This window comes from Diorhabda sublineata, chromosome 1, assembly GCF_026230105.1.
Source record: "Diorhabda sublineata isolate icDioSubl1.1 chromosome 1, icDioSubl1.1, whole genome shotgun sequence".
Classification (NCBI taxonomy): Eukaryota; Metazoa; Arthropoda; class Insecta; order Coleoptera; family Chrysomelidae; genus Diorhabda; species Diorhabda sublineata.
Window position 1 is genome coordinate 36110201 of NC_079474.1, and position 27919 is coordinate 36138119.

At 31.2% G+C, this 27919-nt stretch overlaps 3 protein-coding genes across 4 annotated transcripts; 2 read left to right on the forward strand and 1 right to left on the reverse strand.

The window, feature by feature from the left end:
• Positions 1–8: 8 nt before the first annotated feature.
• LOC130445154 (ubiquitin carboxyl-terminal hydrolase nonstop) lies at positions 9–7438 on the forward strand. Its single transcript, XM_056780681.1, has 7 exons — positions 9–516; positions 1477–1721; positions 2011–2272; positions 2597–2862; positions 5004–5256; positions 5709–5965; positions 6856–7438. The coding sequence occupies exons 1-7, from the start codon at positions 394–396 to the stop codon at positions 6896–6898; spliced, it is 1449 nt and encodes a 482-aa protein (XP_056636659.1). The 5' UTR covers positions 9–393; the 3' UTR covers positions 6899–7438.
• A 1485-nt stretch (positions 7439–8923) lies between these two features.
• LOC130452184 (hexosaminidase D-like) lies at positions 8924–16275 on the forward strand. 2 transcript variants are annotated; one of them, XM_056791532.1, is made up of 10 exons: positions 8924–9046; positions 9255–9455; positions 9819–9873; positions 9974–10136; positions 11085–11305; positions 11590–11773; positions 12203–12578; positions 12816–12968; positions 13027–13113; positions 15912–16275. In XM_056791532.1, exons 2-10 carry the CDS (start codon positions 9436–9438, stop codon positions 16099–16101), a joined length of 1449 nt encoding a protein of 482 aa, XP_056647510.1. In that variant the 5' UTR covers positions 8924–9046; positions 9255–9435; the 3' UTR covers positions 16102–16275. The 2 variants fall into 2 exon arrangements, with proteins under 2 accessions (XP_056647510.1, XP_056647491.1); XM_056791513.1 differs by lacking the exon at positions 8924–9046 and having other exon boundaries at positions 9149–9455; positions 15897–16275.
• Positions 16276–17245: 970 nt separating this feature from the next.
• Positions 17246–27866, reverse strand: LOC130452122 (trehalase-like). Its single transcript, XM_056791463.1, has 5 exons — positions 27262–27866; positions 26293–26593; positions 23127–23413; positions 18618–18862; positions 17246–17596 (listed from the first exon to the last, which is right to left on the reverse strand). The coding sequence occupies exons 1-5, from the start codon at positions 27864–27866 to the stop codon at positions 17340–17342; spliced, it is 1695 nt and encodes a 564-aa protein (XP_056647441.1). The 3' UTR covers positions 17246–17339.
• Between the last annotated feature and the right edge of the window lie 53 nt (positions 27867–27919).

Sequence of the window (27919 nt, forward strand, 5' to 3'; positions counted from 1 at the left end):
CTTGGGCTAATAATAAAATTCTCTTAGATACCCTTTATAACGTAAATAGTTCAATATTGAAAAATAATTTCTTTGTTTTAATATATATTATATTGTATTCAATACTGTCAATAACACATACTATTATTAAAAGAAAATTAGTATATTAAAAACTGAAACTTGGCAACAAAGGTTATAGTATAGACATGTGTCGCACACTGGGTAATAACTTGTAAACAAGTATTCTCGACGTATATTAGAAAATTCATAAAATTGTCAAAAAGGAAAAAGAAAATATATAAAAGATATTCATATCTTATTACTATTATTCAGCTTCTCAATATTGTTAATGTTTGAATTGAATACTACGTTTACCTTTCAGTATTAAATTAATTTATAAATATTAGAGAAAAAATGAGTGCCAAAGGTTGCCATCATTTGCAAGTTTTTAAGAAAAATCATTCTAATTTGGATAACCTAAAATGGATTCATGCTGTTTTTGTTGTGACGGATAGTCCAAGAAATCGAAAAGCGAAGGTAAATATTTGAATTCATTATATTAATGTATCCGTTATTAAAAGAAAAACAGGCGATCTACTGTTTTATACACATTTCATTTATGAAACTTTATTCATAATTTATGTATTCAACTGTTCTTCCATAAATCGATACACCTTTTATTTTTTTGTGAGCAATTGGGTTGCTGGGGATATTTACATAATACAGTGTAATAATATTCAGATATATTCCTTGAATATTGTTTGAAATTACTTAGGACTGGAGTGAACCACAGTTATTTGAAGAAATCAAATTAGATGATCAAAAACTAATTCATAGTATTTTTTATGTTTTAGTTTCAAACATAATTTTAATTATTTTTTCTAAGAGAATGTAATTCATTATTGGTTGTTGTTATTTCATTAACAGTAATTGTTATACTTACATAATTGTTATTTGTTACTTCAATCATTTCTATGTTTCATTAGATTTTATTAATCATATGAATCTATAAGTAAAATTTTAGTACACATCAAAATATATTATAAAGACCAATGTTGAGTTGAAATGTTGAAAATATTTCTATAAAAACAATTTATTAAAATACTTTGTGACTAAAGCTACATTCACTTAAAAGGGTCTCTCTATTTTGCTACATCACCAATTGTTCTCTGAGACCATACAAGTTTATCTTGGACCATCATTTTCTATTGGAGGCAAAGCCGGATTTGTTCTATGACCAAAACTACTTACCTATACTTTTAATGTAATTTTGAATTTTTGTATATGTATATGTTTTTGTACTCAAATTACAATTGTTCTGAAAATTGTAATTTTGGTGATAAAATTATAATAATAATGACAAACTATTTTCACATTTTATTCACAAGTTTGAATCAGTTCTAGTTATTTATTATGATTAAGATAAGAATAATAAGACAGAAATGAGTCAATTTATTCAAATAGTTGTTGTTGAATTATTTTATTTTTTTTTTTTAGATTTGTAATGCTTATTGCAGAACTTGTAGAAAGCGAGGCCCCTTATTACATGTTTGTCTAGAATGTGTCTATTTTGGTTGCCATAAACATATAAGGGATCATACAAAGCATCAAAAGCATTTGATGTCTATGGAACTTTGTTATGGGCAAATACACTGTTCATCTTGTAATGATTACATCTATGATGCTCAAGTTGATGAAATAACTATGCAAAATAAGATGCAATCTAAATTGTTTAGAAAAAGGTGAATATATTATTTTTCATTTGGGTACACCTACCATTATTAGTATTTTTTTGGAAAAATAATTACATAAAACAATTCTATTTCATATTATGAATAATTTTATGGTCACCTTATAATGTATTTTAAGAGAATTAATCCTTTTTAGATATTAACATTTTTTAAGTACTGAATATCAATAAGTTTTGTTGAATATTTTCAGATCTCTCTATAAACTTAGTTTATATATTATTACTGTCAACATTTTCTCTAGTGAAGTTTTCTGAGATGCCTTTAAAAGTATGGGTTTCAGATTATTTGAATGGACATCTTGGGATGCAACAGAAGAAGAAAAAGAATTACTCCATCACAGAACAAAAAAAATTTGTATAACTCCAGAATCTACAATAGGTTTGAGAGGGTTATTAAACTTAGGAAAAACTTGTTTCGTCAATTGCATTATACAAGCTTTAATACATACTCCATTATTAAGAGATTATTTTCTTACTGAAAGACATAAATGCAACACTGCAGCTGGTGCATGTGTTGTCTGTGAAGTGTCCAAAATTTTTCAGGTGAGATACTTGAGGTTATCAGTAATGTTTTGGATATACTGAAGGGGCATTTGATAAATAATTTTATTAAATATTTGGAGCAATAATATATTAAAATTATTTAATAAGGATTATTGTTCAGAATACAAAAAAAAGTGGTGGTGGACATTTTTCTTGAATAATATTTTAATGAGAGCCGAAATTGTGCTGAATCAACAGGAAGACATGATATTTATTGAAGTATATTTAAAAAGGTCTAAGAAGTGAGAACTTTATGCGTAGCAAAATCGTTTTCCAGAAATATTTGAAATAGTTATCGAAAAATAATACATATTTATCTTTTAGGAATTTTACAGAGGATCTCGGGTACCATTAGCACTTCACAAATTACTGCATTTAACATGGATCCATGCGACTCATCTTGCTGGATATAAACAACAAGATGCTCATGAATTTTTTATAGAAACCCTAAACATTCTTCATAAACATTGTTTGGATAATATGCAAAAAAACAGTGAAGTTGTTCAAATGGAAAATGACAAATGTCCCTGTATTATAGATCAGATTTTTACTGGTGGTCTACAAAGTGATTTGGTGTGTAAAAAATGCAAGTAGGTATTGTTTTGGCACTTTAGTGTGAAAATAGTATCCTAGTACAATATCTTCTATAATGAAAGACCTAGTTCTATTTCAGCAATTTCAAATACTCTGTTCATCCTGTAAATGTAAAGATATCAAAATAAGCTCGAATTTCCGTAACAGTTTGTGATATTTATACAAACTACACTGTTTGATAACTCTACTCCAACCAAATTACAGTTTACCTTCAGTCTCTGAAGAATAACTTGTTGATAACGACGAATAATATGGTGTTATTATGAGTGTTGGTGCAGTGGTGATAAATAGTGTGTTTAGTAATATGACAAAGTGAATAACTTAATAAATATAGTACTTTTTATTCTATGGGTATAGTAATAGGAACTTTATTTAAAACTAGTTTTATTCTTAAATCTAGAAGTAGTAGTGATAGTAGTTCTTTAAACTATAATAAGAATTAATGCAAACATCCACTCTGCTTTAAACTGACATTTAATCAACTAATGGTTTGAGTTTTAATGTGATTGCTTTTGTTGCTGAATGACTACCAGCATTTAAGTTGTATATAAGCCATGCTGTTCATGACTCTTGGAAAAGTTCATACTTTAGACTTTGTTTCATTTAGTCACAGTAGATTTCCATTTTATTTTTCTCTTTTCTATTATTAGTCCTCCTACAATTTCTCCAGGATAATAAGTACATTTAGTTTATATGATTATGTTTGGGGTTTTATTTTATCCAACTTTTTTATATTATTATCAAACATTTTTGATTCTTGGATGACCGAAATATTTGTTGCACTTCTTTAAAAATTGGTAGGTTCAATAAAAATTACCAACTTTTGTTTTTTTATAAAAATATTCATGATAAGCGTTGTTCAAAAACAAATTTATTCTATTTTAATACATGCACTCAAATTTAATTAATAAAAAGCGTTTCACTATATCCAAAATGCTCTAGCATAGAAAATTTGGTGGAAAATTAACTGTAGCGAACATGTCGCTATACTAAGAATCTCTATCTAGTTTCACTAGAGAGCTTCTATTTTGAAAAGTATTATATTTTGTTGATGAACTTGTTGAAGAAAAATTTGTAAAAAAAAGTTTCTATTCATGTTAACTGACACCATCTTACATTGAACCAGGTGAAATTACATTCCAATATAAAATAAAGTTCGTCTGAGAAGTTTACTGCAAGGAAGTTACCTATATATTTTGAATGGGCTACCTAAAAAAGGTTTCAAAAATTATATTGGTGTAGATAAAAGGAGCTGTCTCACTGATACATTTATATATTAATTAAGATAGCAACCAGATATGTTATTTAAAAAGAATAGCATGTAGAGGCCAATCTGGTATAGTAGTTCTGGTGTATTATCAATATTAATGTCCCGAGTGCATGTCAAATTGTCGATAATTTAATTTTAATTATGAGACAAATTGACATGCACGAGAGGGCATTTTGGCAGACTATTTCCTGAGAAAAATTTAATTTAAAATAAACTTAATTCTGTGTTTAAAATTTGTTATTCTTTAAATTATGAAATGAAATTTCAAAGTGGACAAGAGATGCAGCGGATACTATAGGAATTGACATGAAAAGAATAAAAGTGACAAATCACTTGAACCGTGCTGCGGCAGTTACTCAGCTTGCCAAGGTTGGGGTTTCAGAAAATCAAATTATGAAGGTTACCGGACACTCAAATCAGGCCTCGATAAAGAGTTACCTCCAAGTAAATAGTGAACACCACGAGGAAATTGTACAAAAAATGCGAAATGACAGTAGCGAAGTAACAATAAGAAGTGGTGGAAGCAGCATAGAAACACCATCGTCAGCCTCCAGTAAAGTTGTATATTCTAATTGCATTTTCAATAATTGTTCCTTTTCTTAAAATATAAAATTAAAACCAAATGATGTTTATTAATCCTAGACGAAAATTTGGCACTAGTGCAAATTATCGATAATTTGCACTAGTGCAGTATTATCGCTGAAATTTGATCGTTGCTAGGTAAACATAAAATATTACAGCTTTTTGGTTGGCTTAAATTTTTCGAAGGAAATAGTCTAATACATAATGTATTAGTGTTTGTTTAAAATGAGTTCAATAGTAGTAACTATTTGTTTTCTAAATTTTAATTAGCAACATTTTTTCCAGTGGTGTTTCTACTAAAATTGATCCAATTTGGGATTTTTCCTTGGATTTGGGACCTGTATCAGTTGGTGGCAGACAACCTTCTTCTCTACATGAATGTTTGGAAAGATTCACAAGAACTGAAGTTTTGGAGCAAATGGAGAAAATATTTTGTTCAAACTGTCAATCTTATGAAGAATCAACAAAACAGTTTACAATGAAAACTCTTCCTATAGTCGTTAGTTTTCATTTGAAACGTTTTCAGCACATTAATGAGGTATACACTTTTATTATTATATTGCGAAGTTACAATTGCCCGTGCCTATAGTTTTGAATAGTCAGAGCACATTCTCCTTGGTATATTTTAATACCATTCAAGATTACCAAACAACCTATTATAATGGTTCTGATTATATCTTTGGAACTGTTTATAGTAAGTACAATTTCGAGAGATGAGTTTGAAATTATAAAAAAATTTAGTTTTGTTACTAAACATTGTAATTGATAAAATACCAATAATTATAATTCAAAATAAATTTCACCACCTACCGCCCATCTTACTTAGGCTACTGCTTTTTTTGAATATAATTGCGTTTTTCAAGCTATGGTAATAATTATTTTTCCTCAAAGTTATAAACAGTTCTTAATATATGGTCAACAGTCATTCTTATTAAAATAACTGGTGTATTAGTTCCAACTCTAGTTATAGTCAATTCATCTTATTTTCAGGTTGAGAAAAAAATATCAACAGTCATATCATTTCCAGAAATGTTAGACATGACACCTTTTATGAGTCGAAGCAAAGAACAGTCACCCTATCCTATTGACAATAGATATTCTCTATTTGCTGTTATTATTCACTTAGGTGCAACTATTAACATGGGTCACTACATAGCCTATGTAAGACAACAACATGATTATTGGTACAAATGTGATGATGATGTCATTATGAGAGCGAATTTAAAGGAAGTGCTTGGTTCAGAAGGGTAAGAATAATAAGTATACTGCTTTTTATATTTTAGAAATAGATTACAGAGAAAGAGATACTCACTAGTGATTTTATTTAGAGGTTTGGTGTTTTCTTTAGGCCCCGATGTTAGATATTTCCTCTTCGAGGCTTAAATTGGGACATTTTTTAATTAGATCTTTTCCAGCCACACCAGTGTGTGCTTGAAGTCGGCAATTTAGATGATAAACGAGTTCAAAAAGTTACAGATAAAAACAGAGAAATCCTGCGACAACTATGGGTGAATGAAGTACAAAAACTGACATTATTTTTTCGTGCCAACTGAATTACTTCTATGATCAGATAACCGGAATATGGGTTTTTACTTTATTTACTATACTTGACTATTACTGTAATTTTCAACTAAATTATATTACTAAGACTTTTTTTACTGAACCTTTCTCCATTTTATTGATACTTTTTTATTTATAATTAAAAATAATATATATAATATTGGAAACACAACCCAAGTACTAATGCTGTAGATCACTTCTCTTTTTCTCTTATCTCATTTTAAGTATGTCAGTATTCCTCTTGTACCCTTTTTATTCACTGCTTTTGTTACCTTCCATATTTACTTTGAAAATATTCTTCTTCTCTCCAATTCCTTTATTTGGTTGATCCATTTCTTTCTTGGTCTTCCCTTTATTTATTAATGTGTTTCAAAGTTCTGGTATTTTTTCGTATCTACCAGTCTTCATTTTTACGATATGTCCATATCAGTTCCACTATTTCTTTTCGTGTGGATTATTGTTTCGTTACTTTTCCAATTTCTTGTAGACCATAAATGAATAAAAATAAAGTATACAAACATTTATCCAACTGTTAGTGTATAATTGATTAGCTGAAGTAATTGAATGTATTTTTCAGGTATCTCCTCTTCTATCACAAGCACGTATTGGGCTACGAATAAAAATATTTGTGATGAGAAAGTGATATTAAGTACGTCTTCGCAGCTGAATTGATAGAGAAAGTGAGCCAAAAATATTGATGATAAAATATAAATGTAGTCCAGTCATTTGACGACAATGTTGAAACATAGCAAAATATTTATGTATTTTTTTTTAATTTCTGTTTGTATTGTTTTCGAATCTGTTTATGTCAGTTTTTCAGAGGTATGCATATACCATATTTACCAAGTACCATATGAATATATTATAAATACAGGGTCATTCTAATATCTAGAAATAGAATATTTTAAACAAAAAATGATATGTAGTAACTTTACTATTTGGAAATGTTGTATAAATTTCATATCTTAAATTTCTTGGTCTTGGTAGTATAAGTACATATTTTTTTAATATATTTTTTAAATTTGTGTTAAATTTCGTCCAAAATTATTAGTAGATTGTAAAATGTTTTGTATACATTAATTAAAATATTTACATATTTTTTTATATACATAATAAAAAAAATTTTCTTCTTAAAACCTTCAAAATATATGTGGAATTTATATGACTTTTATTTAAAAATAATGTTCACCTATTTGGAATGATGTCTTTGCGATCCACCTGCTACATTTCAGAACAACAGTTATTAAAAAAAGTACCACTTAAAAATGATTGAAAATTTATTTCTGACTAGCACTTTAGATATAATTTCCAAATTAAATAAGTCCTGCTTTAAATATAATGAATGTATAGAGAAACGTGTTTTCACAATAATGACCAAAATTTAAAAGTATCGAAACGAATTGAAATAATCTGCAATCATCATTTAAACAGTAACACGTCTGCTCTGACTTATGACACGTCTTCTTTTCTTATCCTTTTATTATTAGGTCTGGTTTGTTTGCTAGTATCTTTTTGTCTGAATGTACTTATGTGTCCCATATTATTGTAACTTCTTAAGTGTTTATTATTGGTTCCGGGTTATACTGGTACCAATTGTCTTCTTTAATGTTGTATTCCTTATATATATTCCAATGTAGTTGTTTTGCAAAGGTATTGTGTCGCTCCAAATATGATCATATAGCTAAAATAGGACAGCCTGCTACAATATGATGGATCGTTTTGCTAAATAACCGACACAGCCTGCATTTTTGGTTTGTGTTAGTTTTCATTATTTCAGCTCTCATGTAATTTGTTGCAATGGCTTGGTCTTGGCACTCCGTAATAAGTGCTTCAGTTTCGGCCTCGAGGTTTGGTTCTATGAGCAAGGCCTATGTTTGCTTTTGGTTTATTTTGCAATTTCTCCATATAGCGGTTTGGAGCTCTATTTATCCATTTTATTATTATTGTAAATAATTAAGTAAATTATGAAAAAAGAGATACATTTCGAGCTTGCGGAAGATTTTTGTTGACCTATGATTGGCGGTCGTTAATTACCACTTTGAATGGAGTAACTTTGTTCAATATGCTCTGCATTTGGTCCATTGGTTTATCACGGCTTTCTAGCTTTATTAGCTCTAGAATCCTTAGTTGACCTATCAGATTTCCCGGCTTTAATTCACTTTATGGATTTGTTTGTGGACGTCGCTAAATGCCTCTATACTATGAGGTGAAGAGAAGGCAGCTTCAGTAACGCCTCTAAGGTTGTAGTAGGGTAATTTGACATTGCCCCTGTAATACCTGATAGTTATTATAACGTGGACATTATTTTTTTTCATTTATTTTTAGTATTTTCAGCAACAGAATATTCGAAATAGAACTCTTCTATTGTGACTAAATGGACAACTGATATAGGTGGTTTTGAATTTCCATAAGTAATAACACAGCTTTAAAACTATATTTCGATGAGTTTACGAACAAGAGCCATTTACAAGGAAAATGCTTGATATCAAGTTTCTAAAGATTGTAATTTTCGTTTCTTTGTCAAATAACTCCTTAAGACAGGAACCACCAGTTCTGACAGTTGCTTGGATGTAGGGTCGTTACACTGTACCTCATGGACTCCCGAAGATTATTATCTTCATTATTTCCCAAAGCAATATCTTGCCAATTCAAACTTGACACAGAAAATATGGGAAAGCCACTCTTGGTTTTAATTCCAATTACAACTCAAAAATACACGCAATGCTACCTGTGAACAAAAAAGGATCTAGAGAACATATTGAAGAGTGGTACGTATCAGGGCATGATTAATATTTTTCTTATTATTTGGAAATTATAAAAATGATTATTTCAAACTGTGATGACATATTACGAAGGCTAGTGTTATCGATGAATTAATTCGAGATATTGCTTTCAAAGGCTATAGTTTTGATGATTGCATATTTCTTTAAGTCTTCAATAAATCAATTTTGATTAGTAATTAATGATGCATTTTAGACGAGAATACAATGTTGTATGTAAGACTGTGGTTAGTGTCATAGATGAACCACATCTGTTAGTGTTCATGGTTCGCGTCCTTAGTGGTAGATAACCTAACTATTGCATGTTATTTTGGAAAGAATACAAACAGTGTGTACATTACTAAATACAATTTGAATTTAGTTATTGAACGCTAAGTATGTCGAAGAAAATAAGAAGGTAAATACTACAGGAATCAATGTTCAATAAATACGGTCGATCACTAGTCCAAATTGCAGTTCAATTAATTTGGATTCTAAAGTCACCTCCGTTGTATTTATCATTCTAGTCGAATTTATTGCTATCGTATTTGCAAATATTTAATTATTTGAAAATAATTTAATTAGGTTTTAAATATTCTGCATTTTGTTTTTATTTTGATTTTCTAATATATGTATACAATATTTATTGCACCTATGGAGCTATTTCATATGCAACATCTTTTTCCAATGTCTGAATGTTGAAACCACATAAATATTGTCTTACTAATATCAAATTAACTTGTGAAAAACTAGTTGAAGTATTAGTGTTTACATATTTTAGATTTGTGCATTTAGATTTAAAAGGAGCTCCTCCAAAGCCATCATTCTTAGAAACAGTGAGTATTATATAATATTTATATTCTAATTATTCTTGTAATAAATGTATTCCATTTATCACGGTGCCCTTGAATAAACAAGATAAATCATTTCTTTTAGTTTTTTCCTTTATTGACAACTCTTGGAGTCGAAGGGTTGTTAGTAGAATGGGAAGATAGTTTTCCCTACACTGGAGACATTCAGGACATAGGAAGCCTTGGGTCAAGTAGTGCTAGTGGTGGTCATTATATTCCAAAAGAGGCATCAGAAATTATGAAATTAGGTACTTTTTCCATCACCATGGTGCATGATTCATTATTTTATCCACAACTGTTGTATAATGTACCCATTGTATGTCTGCATGCTCGACCTTAGTAATACTCATCAAAAACGTCAGTGATTAATGAATCATTAATCATTGTTGTCAGATGCTTTCTTCATTTAGCTATATTATTATCATTTTGCCAAAAAAATTTGTTTTTATAATTTTAGCATGTGAAACACAACCAAATATTCTCAATTCCACTCTGTACATATGAAAAAAATTTCAAAAGTAAATTTTCCTAGATCAGACTGGAATATGTATATGTGTTTTTTAACATAATATGGTTTTTGAAACAATCTATGGGAATGAAATGACACCACCAGAAATTAGGGAAGCTGTAGAAGTTGCCTCATCAAAAAACTAATACATAGATTTTTGTAATGATTATTTTAGAGGTATAATACGATTATTATAATTTTCAATAACTCTATATTATCTATAATAGTGTTTCTAATAATGTAACAAAATTTTACAACAAAAAAACTTCAACAAAATTATTTAGTGGTCGTGGATAAAGTATAGTATTCTACTCTCATATAATGAGTTTTTATTTTTTTATTCACTCAGTGATTTACCTTGTAAACAATAACCTTCATTCTACACTCGTGGATAATATATTATTACATATGTACAGAGATATTATAATATAATTCATCCATCTATATAAAGTTTTATTGGAAAGTTGTGTGGTAAGGGCCGAATTTTGTTGAAAGGCTGGTAAACATCATGTACAATTTACATTGTTAGATTTTTGTTATATACACAATATGTTTCCAATAACCTATAGAAAGTATTCAATATTCATAGGGTGAAATATTAAGTTTTATCTAGGTCATTGAAAAACATATTTACAAGTACTGACCATGTTTTATGAAATAATATAACATAAAAAGAATTGTATTTTAGCCAAAGTACATTCTCTGATGACAATACCCTTGATTCAAACCTTTGGGCACATGGAATTTGTATTAAAACACAGTAAGTTCAAACATTTACGAGAATACAATATATCTCCAAGCTGTATATGCCCTAGTCAAGAGGATAGCTTGAACTTAATAAAAGAAATGATTGATCAAATGCTAGCGTTTCATACAGATAGTGAATATATCCATATAGGTGCTGATGAAGTAAGTATATTTAAATTTGACTATAGCAAATTTATTATATAGAGATCATGGAAGAAGACCCTATAGAATCCATAGGGTCTTCCCCCGTGATCTCTCTCTTGTATTTGGTGTTGTATTAGATGACTGTTTTTCTCATTTTACTTCTGGTTTTTATTTCATATTTTATGAACAGTTGTAATTTTGAGGCCCTGATGTAGCTATGGATCATCTCTAATGATGATACAAATTTAAAGATAAACTATTCAACATTATTAAATATCTTTTCCATTATATACTGTTTTCAGGTATGGCATTTAGGTCAGTGTGAAAAATGTACTGCTAAAATGGAAATATTGAAGTACAAACAACATTCTTTATGGTTAGATCATGTAGTTGCTGTGGCACAATATGTGAGAATTAGATATCCTAATACTAAAGTTATGTTATGGGATGATATGTTTAGGAACATTGACGAAGCTATTCTAAAAGGTATCATTTTGTTATTTTGATCATATTCTTTTAAATAAGAATTTTAATATTTACACATTCTGAAAGTTTATCTTTTTAGATTTCTGTTATATTAGTATTAAATATTTTTTATTAGGTTTTTCTTGTATTTACCAATCACAAATTTTATTTGGCCCCAATTTTTACACTGATTGTGGCTCGTCCAGACCTAATCGATATTATCAAGTGACTATCCTAATTTAATCAATAATATGAAATAAATTGACAATTTACTTATATTGGTGATAAATATGCATGATATTACATGTACCAATGTTAATAAATTCTCAGCTAATCTATAATATAACCTAATGCAGAATTTGTTATTTATTCTATTTTAAAGTAAATTTTAGGTAGTCAGGAGAATGCCAGTACTAATAATTATATAAACTCTACTTATTTTTTTTCTAGAGTACAACATAGGAGAATTAGTTGAACCAATGGTTTGGTACTATCATACTTTAGACGATTTTTTCTCTCCTAACTTATGGAACAAATATTGTAATGTATTTCCTCATCTATGGGGAGCTACTGCCTTTAAAGGAGCCACAGGTAGTCGACAGATTATGCCTGTACCTTATCATCATATTCAAAATCATGAATGTTGGATACGAGGTTTGGCTTTGTACAATGATCAAATTAAAAACTTCCATGGTTTGGTACTGACAGGGTGGTCTAGGTACGATCATTATGCAACTTTGTGTGAATTGTTGCCTTCTGGAATACCATCCTTATGTAATTGTTTATTAACTTTGGAAAACGGAAAATATTCACCAGAAATTATCCAGTAAGTATTTTTTGAACAATTTCTTATCTGTTTGTTTTTATTGATCATGATAAAAAAATGCAGTTATTAATGATACTCCTAAGAATGACATACTAATAAATACTATGGAATCTTGTTTCTGATATGATTTTTTTATAGTAATATGTATCAAAAATCACTTCTTTTATAAATTACAGCTTATTTCGATCTTATATTTATATAAAAGTCTACCATTTTATTAAATATAATAATTTTTAGGTCAGAAATGACCTCACTAGGTTTCATTCTTCCAAACATACATATGGATGATACTACAATTGTTCCTCAATTTCCTGGTAGTCAGCTTTACATCAATATGGACTGGTTGAATCATTTCATCAGGAAATATAAAATAGAAATTGATAGTGAAAGGTTTATTTTTAATCAAATAATTTCTTCAACAATGTATCTAATAAAATTTCGATTGTAGATTCAACACATGGTTCAATCATTGGCAAAGAAATACCAAATATACAACCCCTTATCACGTCAATTCAATGAAAAGTACAATAAATTCGTAAGTGAAATTGTTTTCTATGAATTTACTACACTCCCTGGCAAATTTAACATATAATTTATTTCACTAGAATATTAAATTAAAATAGTTTAGGTTTCTTTTACTGACTTTCTTTGCTGCCTAATATTTCTAACTACTGTTTTAAAATCCAGCTTTACAATAATTTTTCTCGTCGTGCGATAAATGTACATTTACTATAATGAAATAAATGGCTTATTTTAAAATCATTTTACTCAAGTACGCAGCTTAATTAAAACTTTGAATCTTACCCCTATTATTTAGAGGTATCTGGCAAGTACAAGTTACACAAATATTCTGTGACACAATCACATAATTTTTAGAACCTTAAAAAAGTTACAATAGATGGGGAGGAATCATAAAATACTGAGACCAATCAGGACACTTTAATATTTCAAGAGCTAAGTTAAAGGTTTGTTATAATTACTTCCCTTGTGATAGAATAAGGAAATGGCATATTGAAGTTCACACTATAGTTTGGATTATTGGAATTGAAGGGAACACCAGTGATGATAAGCAATGTTCTCAATTCCGTATTAGGATTGTCCAAGCTCTTGGAATATTTTCAAATTTTGTTTCAATCCCCCTTCCATTCGTTATTTTTAACCTATATATTTCCTCAGGGTTCCTATGTGTAGAATTTGAGGAACGTCCTGGAATTTGGTCCTCTGTCCTGGAACTTCGATTTCTCCATTTAAATGTTGGAATTTACAATTATTACTACAGAATGTTTTTAAATGTTCCTCTTTTAAGCAATATATACTAAGATTTTACCACGTATTTCTTGATAAACAAATGAGTTTTTTTGGAATGTTAATTTACTGCCATTTCTTACTTTTAAGAAGGTTGCATGGGTGATCAATAGAATTAAGTTTTTTAAACTAGAACGGATTTTAAAAAACACCATGGATAAGTTTCTAATTCTCTCACTTATCTGAACAAAATTTTTGAGACTTTTGAAACAGAGTCTTGAAGTTGGCTTGTGAAAGATCATGTCACTTTTAAAAATTATATGTTTAACACTTCGACTGCCACTGTGTATATAAAGAAAGATAGATTTTGATTAGAATTATATATATATATATATATATATATATATATATATATATATATATATATATATATATATATATATATTGTAAAGAAGTCTTTGCCAGCTATATTATGAGTAGTTTTTTATTGGGAATATTTCAATCAAAGTTAATTTGAATATTGAAAATATATTGAAGTTAATCCACTTTGGTGTTTCCTTACCACGTTCTCAATAAAAAACTACTCGTAACAAAATATTGAAGTGTGCTTGCCTGGCATACACGAAGCGTGATGTAGATAATAAAGTGTGTGTACGAAAGAGACACACAAGGCAGTTTAGAATCGCGCTGTATGTGTACTCAGGTATACAAATGGCAGTGAAAGTTTTTTTTTTTTGGTTTTTTATCCCATGTATAAAAAACTAACAAAATAATGATAAATGTTATTGTCAGAAATGGTTCACTTTGCTCATGCATAAGGCACCACCTAGGAAACATTGGAAGTAATTACTAGACCTCTGTAGTGGTTTTTTTGTAAAATCAACCGTTTTTGCAGTAGAGCGCTGAGAAAGTGACTATACTCACATATGGTATTGTACATAGAGGTTTAGAAACTTAGTAAAATCTACTATAATTTATCCATATCACCCTCACTGGCAGATTTTTATTATGTAAAAAGCAAGCACAAGTGAGTAAACCCTATTACACTCAATTAGTTCGAGTAGTACCTGCCGTGTGGAGATGCCAGGTTGTAGTGCTCTTGAAAGAGATGCTTTGGTAGCGAATTTCACAGCTTGCATTTCTCCAAAGAAATGAGTCGAGATAAATTGAAGTTCTGAGTGTCTGCAGGCGAAGTCGGTGTTCATACTCCACGTCTGCCTCTCAAGTAGGCCTTGCAAAAACTGCTCTAGGCGGAATTATGTTGCGCAACTATGAAGATCATTTGCCGTGGTAGTATCGGTGAAACAAAATCAGGTCGGCGATTTTCTTATGTGCTCTAAGTGGTCCAAGTCTCTGGTCAACCCTGGATCGCCTATAAATCTAACTGCTCTCTTTTCCGCAGATAAAACCTATAATGACTGGACTATATAAGATATAATCAAGCTGCAATTAAATATAAACGAATATATAATCACGAGTATTATATTATCACTATAATAGCCATCCTTCCTAATTTAATAAATACAAGTCCTTTTGCTATTGACTGACTAGTTCTGGCACTACTGTACTACCATAATTAATGTAATATCAACAAAATGACTTTTCTTAATAAAAATTAGACAAGAATTGATTACAGCTTTAGTTATCATGAAGTCATGATATAATTGTATAATTAATGTGTCATTTATTCTGTCGACTGTTATTCTTAATCACGTTCTGAAAAATATTCAAATATTCGATATTATTGAAACCTTGTTCTTATCCGGCCTCTCATAATTGAGTATTTTCTAAAAATTAAACCATATTTATTAATACGTGTGCCTATAGAATAGTTAAATTAAAAGTCATAAATTTGGAATTTTCATTGGTTTGAGTATTGGAAATCATGTTCTTACAATAATGAATGAGATTAAAAAATACATTAATTTTATATTTGTGGAGTATCAATTTCATAAAGTGATTGTTTTCTCAAATATTCCTCAAGATTAAATAATCGAAATGATTAAATAAATTTGCCGAGGAGTGTATAATCACATATTTCTACGATTTCATAAACTAAAAATTAAAAGGTAGTTTATTTATTTCCAGGCTCTTAAGTGAAATTGAGAAATTAGAAGATTTTATAACTTCATCTATACATGATATTTATTATGAACACACAGTTGAAGAATTGTATGGTACTTTGATTCATCCAATTAAAGAAAACCTCTACAAGTTGAATCAATATTGCCTTTTGCAAAATGAAGAATGTCCCACAAAACCTAAGCCAATTGATTAAAACAAGACTACACACCTGTCGTAAACGTACCTGAGTAATTCTGAATGCATGGTTTATACTTCAACTTTATCTTAGCGCATAATTAGTTATGGAATGTATTTTATATTTTTCTACAAAAATCTGTCGAGGTTATAAAAAGCCAAAGATTAAATGATATGGAGACTCTAGAGTAAAGGATTTATTTTATTAAAAAAAAAAAATAGGCAGTGATTACTAATTGGTATAAAAATTTGTACTTCTAATTTATTTTCGATGAAAATTCGTAGCAAGATCAACAGTACTCATTCAAATATATAACAGAACATTATTTGGGTGGCTTAAATGTGCATTAGAGAAACGTTGGTATACTTGATCCAGATATAAAGCAGCACAATTTAAAATTTCACACCAGACATAAATAAAATTATAGTTTGACTTAAACTGCTATATTTGGATCTAAATTATCATGTGCTGTAGGAAGGAATGTGTTATAGAAAGATACTGACCTTAAAAGAGTTACAGATCCTACACTACACCATTTTATTCGTTAGCAGGCGTTACAGATAAAAAAATCACCTACAGGTCAGTTAGCAAGTTAGCTATAGCGTACATAAAATGTGGTTGCAAGCAGAAAAACATTTTGCACGAGTACAACCTTAGCTTGTTTTATAATTGAACCACAAATCCTGACTATTGGTGATAAACTTCAACCACTTCCATCAGTATATATATCTAGTATGTTTGAAATACTATTCCCAAACAAATAGATGCATTTAAAGGGACATTGAGATGAAATTACGGTTACAATATATACCTGCCCAGATATTTCTTCTGTGAATATCAGTTTCAATTTAAAATAGGTTGATAAGAAAAAGTTCTGGATTGAGAACCAGTTATTTTGAGTTTTAAATTCTATGCTTTGCGGGGTACAAAATCTCCAGCTGAAAATAGTTAAAGGTCACACTGCTACAACTGTAAAATGAGCACTAAAATTTCCTCCACAATTTTGTCAGTCACCTTAAATTCGGGTATCAAACAAGTCAAGACTGAACTTTCTGGACACTAATGAACCAAATCAAAGCAGACGAATCTCGAATTGAAATTTTTTATTGTATTAATATTTTACTTGCTTTGTAAATGGAAGTTGCAAAAAGTCCAACTGAAGTTAATTTTAAGTCAAAATAATTGAACGCAAAATATTTTCATATATTATTCTATATGAGGTTGCGAAAAAATTATTTTATGATGTTTTTTATGCTCTATTGGAACCCAATATATTTTCTTGTCTTAGCTCTAAAGTAGAGATGTATGAGTTCCAAAATACAACCGTTACTCCAACCAAAACCCGCTTGAATATGATATTCACCACCTCCACCAAAATGACCGCTACTTTCTGCGCTGTATTTTTCAAACATAACTTTGTTTTCGTGAAAAGCTTTAATGTTTGAGTTAACCCATATATGAGCCAAGTGTTCAGCTAATTCTTGTGCTTCAGGATCTCCACTTTTAGCCAAACCTGCAAATGATATCTGGTTAGTCAGCCCGTTTTATTAATGAGCTTTTGGTGATAAACTACAACCACACACACCAGTAAATATATCTAGGACTTGATGTATTTGATTTTTTAAATACTATTTCCAAAAAATAGATCCATCTAGAGGGATATTGAAATGAAATTGTGGTTACCAAATAACGCGTCAGATATTTCTTCTGTAAATATTTGTTGCTTCAAAATATATTTGTAAACATTTTCAATAAAGCTGAGGAGTTGAAATTATTAATTGAAAAAGCAATATTTTCTTTTCATCGGTTAAATTGTGTGGTCATTTTGCAATCTATTACTAATTTTTTGAAGCATAATGAATGTTATGATCTTTAATTTGTACCTACTTAGGGACTGAGCATTACAAAAATTACGGTTTCACTTTAGACTGTACTATGTTATTCATAAAAAATTATACGCCCCCTAATATTGTTTATAGGAAAAACATTTTTATGTGTTTATAACTAAATTGTTGAAATTAACTAATCGAGTACCGTGTCAATTTTAGGTGGTACAAGAATATAATAGTTTTTATATACCCCTATCTTATATCGATTTTGAGTTATTGTTAGTTTAACTAGTAAATGTAAATAAACTAATGTTTTATTAATCAAATGTACTCGGAAACGTACACATAAACCTGAAAACTTGCTGCTAAAACCATTAGCCAAATGGTCTTACAATCTATGTCATTATTTGGACTTAAAGTACAACTGAATATATTGGAAGACTAAGCTAAAATGACTACACTGAGAAAAAAATTATATAGATCAAATTAAATGTAAAAACTGCTTGATTTGGATACATTTCCAACCCATTATTCTACTGAAGGAGCGGGTGGACCATGACCAGCAGTCAAGATAAAAAGGAGAAGAACACTTCAACTAAACCTATGGAAGTAGAATGGGCAGAGAGATGGAGGGCTTTCCAGAACGCATCATTCTTTGAGGGATGTATTTTGGGAGAGGCTAGTTTTTTTGTGTATCTGTATTACCTATAATAATTAAATTTTGGTAAGGTGACCAAGCGTTTGGAAAGTCCCATTGTTGACCAGTGGGAAAGAGTGATGTAGGAATACCTCCTCGGTATTGATCAATTCCCATTTTCTTTAAATATTTCACTGATCTTCGACCTTTCTCCAATCTTTGACTTTCATCGAACGCCCCTGCCCAGAGAGGGGTTAAATTGCTTGCGAAATAATATTTTCGTTGTTTTTCAAGCTTCAAGTCATAGTCGTACCTAAAATTAAGTGATTAATAGTGAAAACGGAGGAAGAGCTTTGGAAAAATTGGATGTTTTGAGAACTACATACACATTCAGTATATTCAATGTAACAAATTACAAAAAAGTTCTCTTACGATCAGTGGCGTATTTTACCAGACTCTAAAGACGATAACTTGGTTATCGAAACGCACGTCAGATAGTGTAATTGTGAATATTGGTGTAGTGGTAGTGTAAACAGTGTCTTCAGTATGAATATCATCAATGGTTCCAAAAATTCCAACTTAGTTAGGGACGATTGAAATGGACCCTCACACTCTGCTTATGGAATGCGATGTCATTAGACTTAGGATTTTAGCTTATTTTTTAAATAAAATAAAAACGTAAAGCCCGTTGGTAATGCTATAATAGAGTAATGTGTAATTTTATTTAAATTTTTTATTTATTTATCCTGTCTGAAGAAAAATAATTTAAAATCTCTACCAAATAAAGAGCTTTTGAAACACTGTTGGTTTTAGGTGTAGTATTTCAAGAGGGAGAAAGCAAAGGCATGGAATATTATGAGCTTTAAGAAGAACTACAACTTTTGGTACCTAATTTACCAATTTCTATTGAAGACTTCAATCACATTATTTAATAAATAATTACAAACAAAATGTTTGTATGTATATATGGAGTTGGTGTCTCGTATACACTGCTACCATAAGGATCTATTGTGTCCTCCTTTATTGTTTCGATACTGGAGGACCCAGTGTTTATAGCTTATCAATGAATACAATTCCTTTCAAAAATTCTAGATATGGGATGGCTGCAACTGCTAAAGATCTTCGTCTTCTAAGTCAAGCTCTCCCAGATGTAGTGCTCTGGAGTTGATTAGTGTTTCACACTTAGAGAGAATGTGGATAGAGGTTCGACCTCTGTGCAATAAAATCTGCACGCCGCATTACCTGCTAGGCATAGCGTGTTTGTTAAGGCGACAGTGCCCCGATAGAACTCTTGTTAGTATTCGTAGATTGTTCTTACTTAGGTTGCTACATTCAGAAGATCTTCTCTGGTTACAGTTTCCTAGAAGAGTCTTTACCTACCTCAGTAGGTTGGCCCAATAATTGGTTTTGTTCCTGTCTACCATCCTTTTCAGTACTTTTTCTATTGTCCGACACCACAGAAGGGCTAGGGTCCCATGAAGGGCTTATCTGTTCCTGCTTTAGCGAGCTTATCAGCTATTTCATTTTCTTTAGCTCTGGTGTGTCCCGGAATTCATTGTAGGGCAACTTTATTTTTTTTTGCCTATCTCGTTTTATTTTTCTAGGATCTCTCAAACGAGAACAGATTTTTCAATTGCATAAATTTCTGCTTGAAAAATGCTTGGTGCGCTGCCCAGATTTTCAGAGTGTTTGGTTTTGGGCCCGTACACTCCTATTCCAGTTCCGTCTATTGTTTTTGATCCATCCGTATACCATTTAATGCCATTTCTGTTCATTTCTTGTATGGTGTTTTGGTCTCACTTGCTTTTATTATTATTGAGGTGAAGTTTTCCATAAAGCTAAACTTTTTCAATGTGACGTCCTGAGGCATGTCCCATGGTTGGATTATTTAGGAACGGATTTTCTTTGATGATTCTGTTTCTGAACATTCTAAGTGATGTTTTCTCTGCCTTGTTTTCCACAACTATGTGGAGATTTAGTGCAGCTGTTGGACAAGATTTCCTTGCATTCCTCCCTGCAAAGCTTCTGCGCACCATCAGGGCTGTTGTAGCTTTGGTGATTATATATTTTTCATGTTTGTTCCAAAGAAGTTTATTGTCTAATGTGAGTCCCAGATATTTCCCCACTCGATTACTTGCCTGTCTAGCTTGACGGGCTTGAGGTTGAGTTTTTTCTTCCTAGTAAAGGAAATTAGGTAGGTCTTTTTGGGATTGACATTTAACCTTACCGATCGACACGACCTTTTTTATAGTGAGTCCTCTTTGAACTATGTCACAGAGTGTATTCTCAAAGCATCCTTTTGCGTAGATGACTATGTCGTCTGCATATCCTTGATAGGGTATACCGAGCTCCGTTAGCCCGCATAAGAGTTAATCTACTACTAAGCTCCACATAAGTGGGGACGTGACTCCCCTGTTTGCATTGATTGAAATGGTGCCTTGCCCTACTTTCATTTCTGCTGTTCTAGAAGATAGTAGGTGGGCCATCCATCTGGAGGTTGTCCTACCTACTCTTCTCGCATCTAATGCTCTTTTGAATTCGTCGGAGTGCGGAGTATTGTCAAAGGCGCCTTCTATATCTAAAAAGACACTTACTATGTTTGCTTTGTTCGTCAGAGAGTTCTCGATTTCAGTTGTCAATTGTATCAAAGCAGTCCGGCACTCCAGTAATTCGGCGCTCTCAGACGGCCGTGCTATGATTCACAACATCCGAAAAAACAGGGACAATATTAAATTATTTTGCAAAAACATTTTTAACTTGAAAACTTTAAGAAAAATCTTGAAAACTGGAGAGTTTCCTCAGGTTCCTGGTTCCTCCAAGAGCGAAACAGGCATACACCGATCTCAGAAGTTCTCAAAGAAAAAGCCAGATTCTTCTACGGTAAAATACTGGGGAAACGTGATTTTCAAGCCAGTGAAGGATGGCTTGAAAAATTCCAGAAGCATTTTGGAATCCGTCTGCTAAGTATGACGGGCGAAAAACTCTCTTGTGATGCTGCAGCGGTCGCCCATATAAAGATAAGTTTGAAAAGATCGTCGAAGAACTAGGACCAACTCCTGACCGAATCTAAAATGCGGATAAGAGCGATTTATTTTGGAGGCTTTTGCCTAAAAAACATATTGCTGATTAGAAAGGCGAAAAACCCAGGCCATTAAAAAATGTTAATTTACCTGTTGATTATAAAAACCAAAGTAAGGGATGAATTACGTAAGCTATTTTTAAGGACGGGTTTTATGAAATATTCGTGCTATTAGTGAAAAAATTTCTTAAGAAAATGAAATTGCCACAGAAGGCAATTTGGGGTAATTGCCATGGTCACCCAGAAGAATCCGAGTTGAAATGTTCAGGCTCACAAGTGATGTTTTTGCCCCCTAAAGTAACTCCTCTTTTACAACTAATGGATCAGCATATAATCCAAGAAGTAAAAATACAATACAAAAAAGATTTGCTGTACAAGGTTTTGTCAAAGGAAGATAGTGCCCGAATTCATTAAAAGAAACGAACTTGAAAGATGTGGTTTTTTCACTTGCAAACGTTTGGGAAAATCTATAGAGCTAACGAAAAACTGGTTGATGAAAGCGAAATTTTAACTACAGATGATGTGAGCCTGTGGCTAACTGGCGAGGAAGAATAAAACGGCCAGTTCATTACAGACGGCGAAATAATCCGAAGATGTGTTGAATATGGGAGATGTAGAGAAGATAGTGATAATCGACATGAAGCATCTGCTGTTCATATAGTTAACCATGATGCTGCAATTGGTGCCTTTGCTACTTCCATAAAGTGGGCAGAAGAAAATGATGTTTCCGCAAATGATATTGTTGTTTTAAAGGGGCTTCAATAGAATGTGTTAAAAGTGTCGTTTCAAGCCAAGAAGCAAAAGAAAATTGACAGTTCCTTTACTCCAATGGAATAGTCCACTTTATTACAGAATTTTTTAAAAGAGACAACTCTTTTTGTCTGTAATATGTACTTTTTACTTAAAAATAAACCTCGACTTCTTTTGTACTTTTTCTGTATTTTTATTATCATTTTCTAGTAATCCGGCACAACCCTAGTCTGATATCTTTTGGATTAACGAGTCTACTATATTTGTAAAATGGTGCGCTCTGATATATACTCTCTTGTGAAATCACATATCTACAATCTCTAGAAAATCATGATCATCTTCAAATATGTCTTCTGCAACTGTTGCCATTTTTTGAATTCTTCCAACACAGTAAACCAAAAATAATGTCTTATTACTTATGAGAGCAGAGACACTCAAGATTACCTGAATTATAGGTTAGAAACTGTTTAACTAAAAATTAAATCAGCTTAAGCCCCCGACTTGAGGGGTTTAATTTAACGATAATTTAAAGACTTTTAAACTTGGTTCAACACACGGTGCAATTCAAAAAACGCAAGTAAGCCAATGCTAAGATTTAAACCATTGTTAACCTTACGGTGCAAGTGGCAATAATTATTGTAGTTCTCATGAAGAAGCAAAAAATGAAATTGAATAAAAGTGTAAATTAAAAATTTAATTGGTTTTTTTAGGGTTTAAGTGAAGATTGGGTATCTTAAAGTTGATTTACCAAGTGCCATCTTCCTCATTCCAGAGAATATTTTCTATAGCTAATTTCCAACGTTCCATGCAATCAAGATAAAATTTCGCCATTTGGTCATTTTGCAATATAAGATTGAATTTGTACATTACATTGAACGCTTTGTAGAGAAATGCATTCAAATCTGCAGGGATGTTCCTTCTTGTATTAATATAAGTTAGATTTCCCGTTGGGTAACCTTTTTTGTCAAAAAGCCATCGGCTACTGAAGTCCCAACCGCTTTCAGCGCCTCCTTTTAAATCCGTGTAACATTCATACTACAAAATCATTTTCATATATTTACAAATTATATTGGTTATGTTGCATATATATTTTATTTGGCCTATGAAACGTTTTTTAAAGGCAAATTTTTAAAAACGAATTTATTATAACAAAAATTGAAAAATTTAAGATGTAATATGAAATTTACAACAAATTCGACACCTGAATCTAGATTCTGACCTTATATTTCCAACATTTGTTTTAATAAATTTGTTTTTTGATTTAAGGGCTTTTCCAGAACTATGATCTGGCTAAACCGATCTGAATATTCGGAAACTAACCCGATACGCCTTCACCGTTGTGAATATAGGGCTTTTCCAGAACTATGATCGGGTTAAGCCGATCTCGATGTTCAGAAACTAACCCGAATCGCGTTTACTGTTGTTCGGAAACTAATCGAGTTAAACAGGGGGTACCTAGTCCTTTCTACACTTGCAGAATTATGTTTGATTTTAAATTGAAGTCACACATGATTAGTTTTGTTTTTATTTGTACAACTAGAAAAATACAAAGCGAATTATGTGTGATTTTTGTTTAAATTAAATTAATTTTCTGCTAGAATCGGAATTTTCTATCATACATGCGCAGAAAGTACGACAATTGGAGCAGCTGTTCTGCTCTTAAAAAATCAATTTTTGTTCGGTTTTTAGTTGAATTGCAAATAGAAAATTTTACATATTTAGATGGTACAAATTCAAATACAGCTATTTACTTCTTGATTCAAGTAAAAGCTTCCTTTTTTTGCCAAAAGTATACGTTTTCACTATTTTGGGGGTACAAATTATTTAATAGTATTTTTCTGGTAGTATAAATAAAAACTGACGAGTTGTTCCGTTTGTTAATATTTTTTTCAACTTTAAAAATTATTAATTCCCCTTGGGTAAGAACTTCGTATCATGCCGAGATTGCTTTGAATAACTCAGAGCTTGAATTGACACCTAGAACGAACCTAACCTAACATTACCCCACTTACGCTAAAAAAAATGTTTCTTATTATTTACAATCTCACAAATTATTCAAGTCCTTAATTTCATTAAAGAAGTCTTGAAAATTCTATCTGTTTCAAAGTTATTGCGCCAATGTCGCCTATGGAAGTATGCACGATTGGTCACCATAAAGTTGAGTGTTCTACTTAAGGTTACGCAATGTCAAGCACCTTTATCAATTTGTTATATGTTAAGTGATATTGCAAGTTAAAAGATAATTATAATTCTAATTTTATAAATTTTGGATTTTGCATGCTAAGAATACTTATTTTTATTATTGTATTAACGGATTTGATAAGCCTAGAGTACATTATAATAGTCAAAAAATCACATTGACAAAGCTCAACCATTAGTTGTTTTAGCAATTTTATATTCCATATTTAGAGTCCTTACCCCTACCCCATATTACATACCAAACATTATCAACATCCGTCACTGGCATGACACGGAAGTTTAGTCTCCCGTTGAATCATAATCTATGATTAGCAAATTGAATGGTTTTACTGGGCTTGCGATTTTTGGCATTTCAACATATAATATATAATTTGGACGACACTAGTTAATTTTTCTTAAATTAATCTATCTTCTCCTACCTAATAGTACTTTTACAATGACCCAAAAAGAAGGTTGGGATTTACGTTACAGATGTTGAATAATATCGTTCTCTCTGAGATGTTGATCCTAGTTATTGACTGCAACAGGTTATCGCCGACTCTAACCACCAAAAGGAAGTTTTAAACATTTGGTTTCAAATAACAACATAGATTTTAGTAAAGCTTCAATTATAATCGAAACAATACAAACCAACTTTGTGTGTCATCAAACTACTGCTTTTCTATACGAGGGATGATCCCTTTGTCTCGTTCCTTTCCCATTTATCCCGTTACAAGTATTCATCATCATGTTACCTTGTAACATGTTCTAATATGTATATACGGTGGAAATTCACAAAACCTGTTGAAATTTGCTTACAGCAGAAGCCCAAATTCGAGAGATGTACAATCTTAGTACAAAATGGATTCTGTCGTAAAACGCGTGGTGGTTTAATATTTGTGGTTAAAAAAGTTCACTTCTACGCAACTTCACAAATATTCAATGGAAACATTAGAGAAAACTGCAGGATCATATGAATTTCTGCCAAACTGATGTCGTGAGTAAAAAATTTGGAAAGAACAATCGCTACCATAAACAAAAATTTAAAAACAAATTCATGATTTCAAGTGATAACTGTTAGAAAATTGGTTGAACGTAGTGATCTCTTAAACCATACCATAATTGCTGAACTGAACACGTGAAAAAATTGTCTCCTCTCTTGGTACCATGAATTATTGGAGCAAATGTTTGATAGACGTTATCGGAAACAATTAATAATTTACTGACCGTACTCGTGCTAACACCGACGCTGATCTGCACTCAGATCACCCTAAGAGGTCGCCGAAAACGAAGTAGCAGAGAATTCAAAGATACAGAGGGAACGTTTGGGATTTATTTTAAATGATCGTTTCTGTATTAGAAAGCTGTTTTCAAGGTGTACAAAAATGAGATTAGAAACCAACAACAACAGATGAGAATGACCATTAAATAAATATTAAGAAATGTACTTGTCAACAATTATCTACTCGTGTGAATTAACTGACAAAAGCTAATTCTAAGCTTGACCTAAACATGTAACAACAGTGCAATGAAGAAATGTTTCTTTATACGACCCTATTATATTACTTCCAAATACCAGAAAAATTGCAAATATACGATGTCTCTTTCCCATCTTATAATTTAAACTCCAACTATCAGTTATGGTTGGTTAACTTACAAGATCTGTTTAGTTTTGATAGTATTTGCGGCTATTCTTATATAACCATGAACCAAATCAATATAAACACATTTCTCACCCTTTCTTCTTCAGATTTCAATAGTAAGCAAGTTTCAATATCTTCTAAATATGATTCGGGTCTGGGAGTATCACTTTCTGAATCGTAATGAGCTAGTTCGTACTGTTTTCCGTCTTTGGTTATCTTAGCGAGTCTTTTATTTAACCAAAACTGTATTTCTTTGTCTAGAGTGTTTATATTTTGTCTAATGAACTCAAAGTCTTTAGAAAATTTTACGTAATCGGCTACCATAAGGCTTAAAAGTGGTGGTTGGGATCTATTCAAATAATATATTCTACCCCCATTGGGTATAAAACCAAACCTAAAATATAATATGAAAATAATTTTCAATTAAAGGAAAAGCTTTTCTAAATTTAATATGTGATAGTATTTTCAATAAAATCTGCATTAACATTAAATTTTATTTTGCTTACGACTCTGTCTATAGTAATAATGTAGTAACTTTGAGGACTTTTTACAAGTGTTATGTGTGATTTAAAACTGAAATTTGCGAATTAAGAAAAAGAAATATTAGGGACGTCCGTCGATTTCAAAAACATATATACACTAGACAAACTTGCTCGTTAAAATGCGACAATGACTATTCGAGAGTTTAATGAAGACGTAAGATCCTGGTAGAAAACATTTTAACAGATAATTTGCAAATGAGACGAGTGACTACCAAATTTTTCTTTCGATACTCAAGTTTTTGGTCGTTTCACCCACCACATTTAGCACTATGTTGACTCATGGCTTGTCACCAAAAATAAAAAACATTCTGCAAGGGAAAGGTTTTGGCACAATCTCTTGTTGAGATGACGACAACAAAGCATTCATTTCGAGAGAAGCCGAAGAGAAGCAACATATTACAGGCAGCTTCACACATTCATCCGTTTCATACAAAATAGCTTGTAGCCAGCCTTCACATTTATTATAACTTTTCATTAAAGAAAAGTTATTCTCTAGTAACAAAGTCAATGAAAAACTTACCTTTCAACCATAGAGAGTAAGTTTTGAACTAAGCCCTTCGCTGTTTCCAACATATCACTAAGGAGTAGTCCTTTCAAGATCCAATATGAATCCCAATAATAGTATTCTTTGAACCTTCCGCCTGGGATAATGAAAGGATGCTCAACTGGGATCAACGAGTGAGTTTCTGGATGATCGAAAACATGATACGAAACTTTCCTCGTTAAAGTTGGCCATATATTAATAATATTTTGTGCGAACACACGTATCACTGGATCCTGAATTTCTTTAATGATTTTCGGTTCTTTTTTAAAATCTCTTGGAAACCATTCTTCCAATTCGCCGATAGACTTGAAATTTTCGAAAACGAATTTTTTTATCTGATCCCTAGATGGATTGTCATCGTTTTCATTCATCATAGTTTGGAATTTCTGTAGAGTTTCGTTAACAGGATTAATCATTACCATATCCACGAATGTTTTTGAATCGTTGAATATTTTTGCAGTTTGCACTACGTGAAGAAGATCTCCTTGGCAGTAAACCGGACTGTGACATGACTGTTTGTGTTGTGCAAAAATAAGTTGAAGTATAGTTAAGAAAGTTACTGAGCATAGAATCAATTTCATAATTTCTGAAATAAAAGATATTTTGATGAATACCATATAGTTCTTTCAATCAA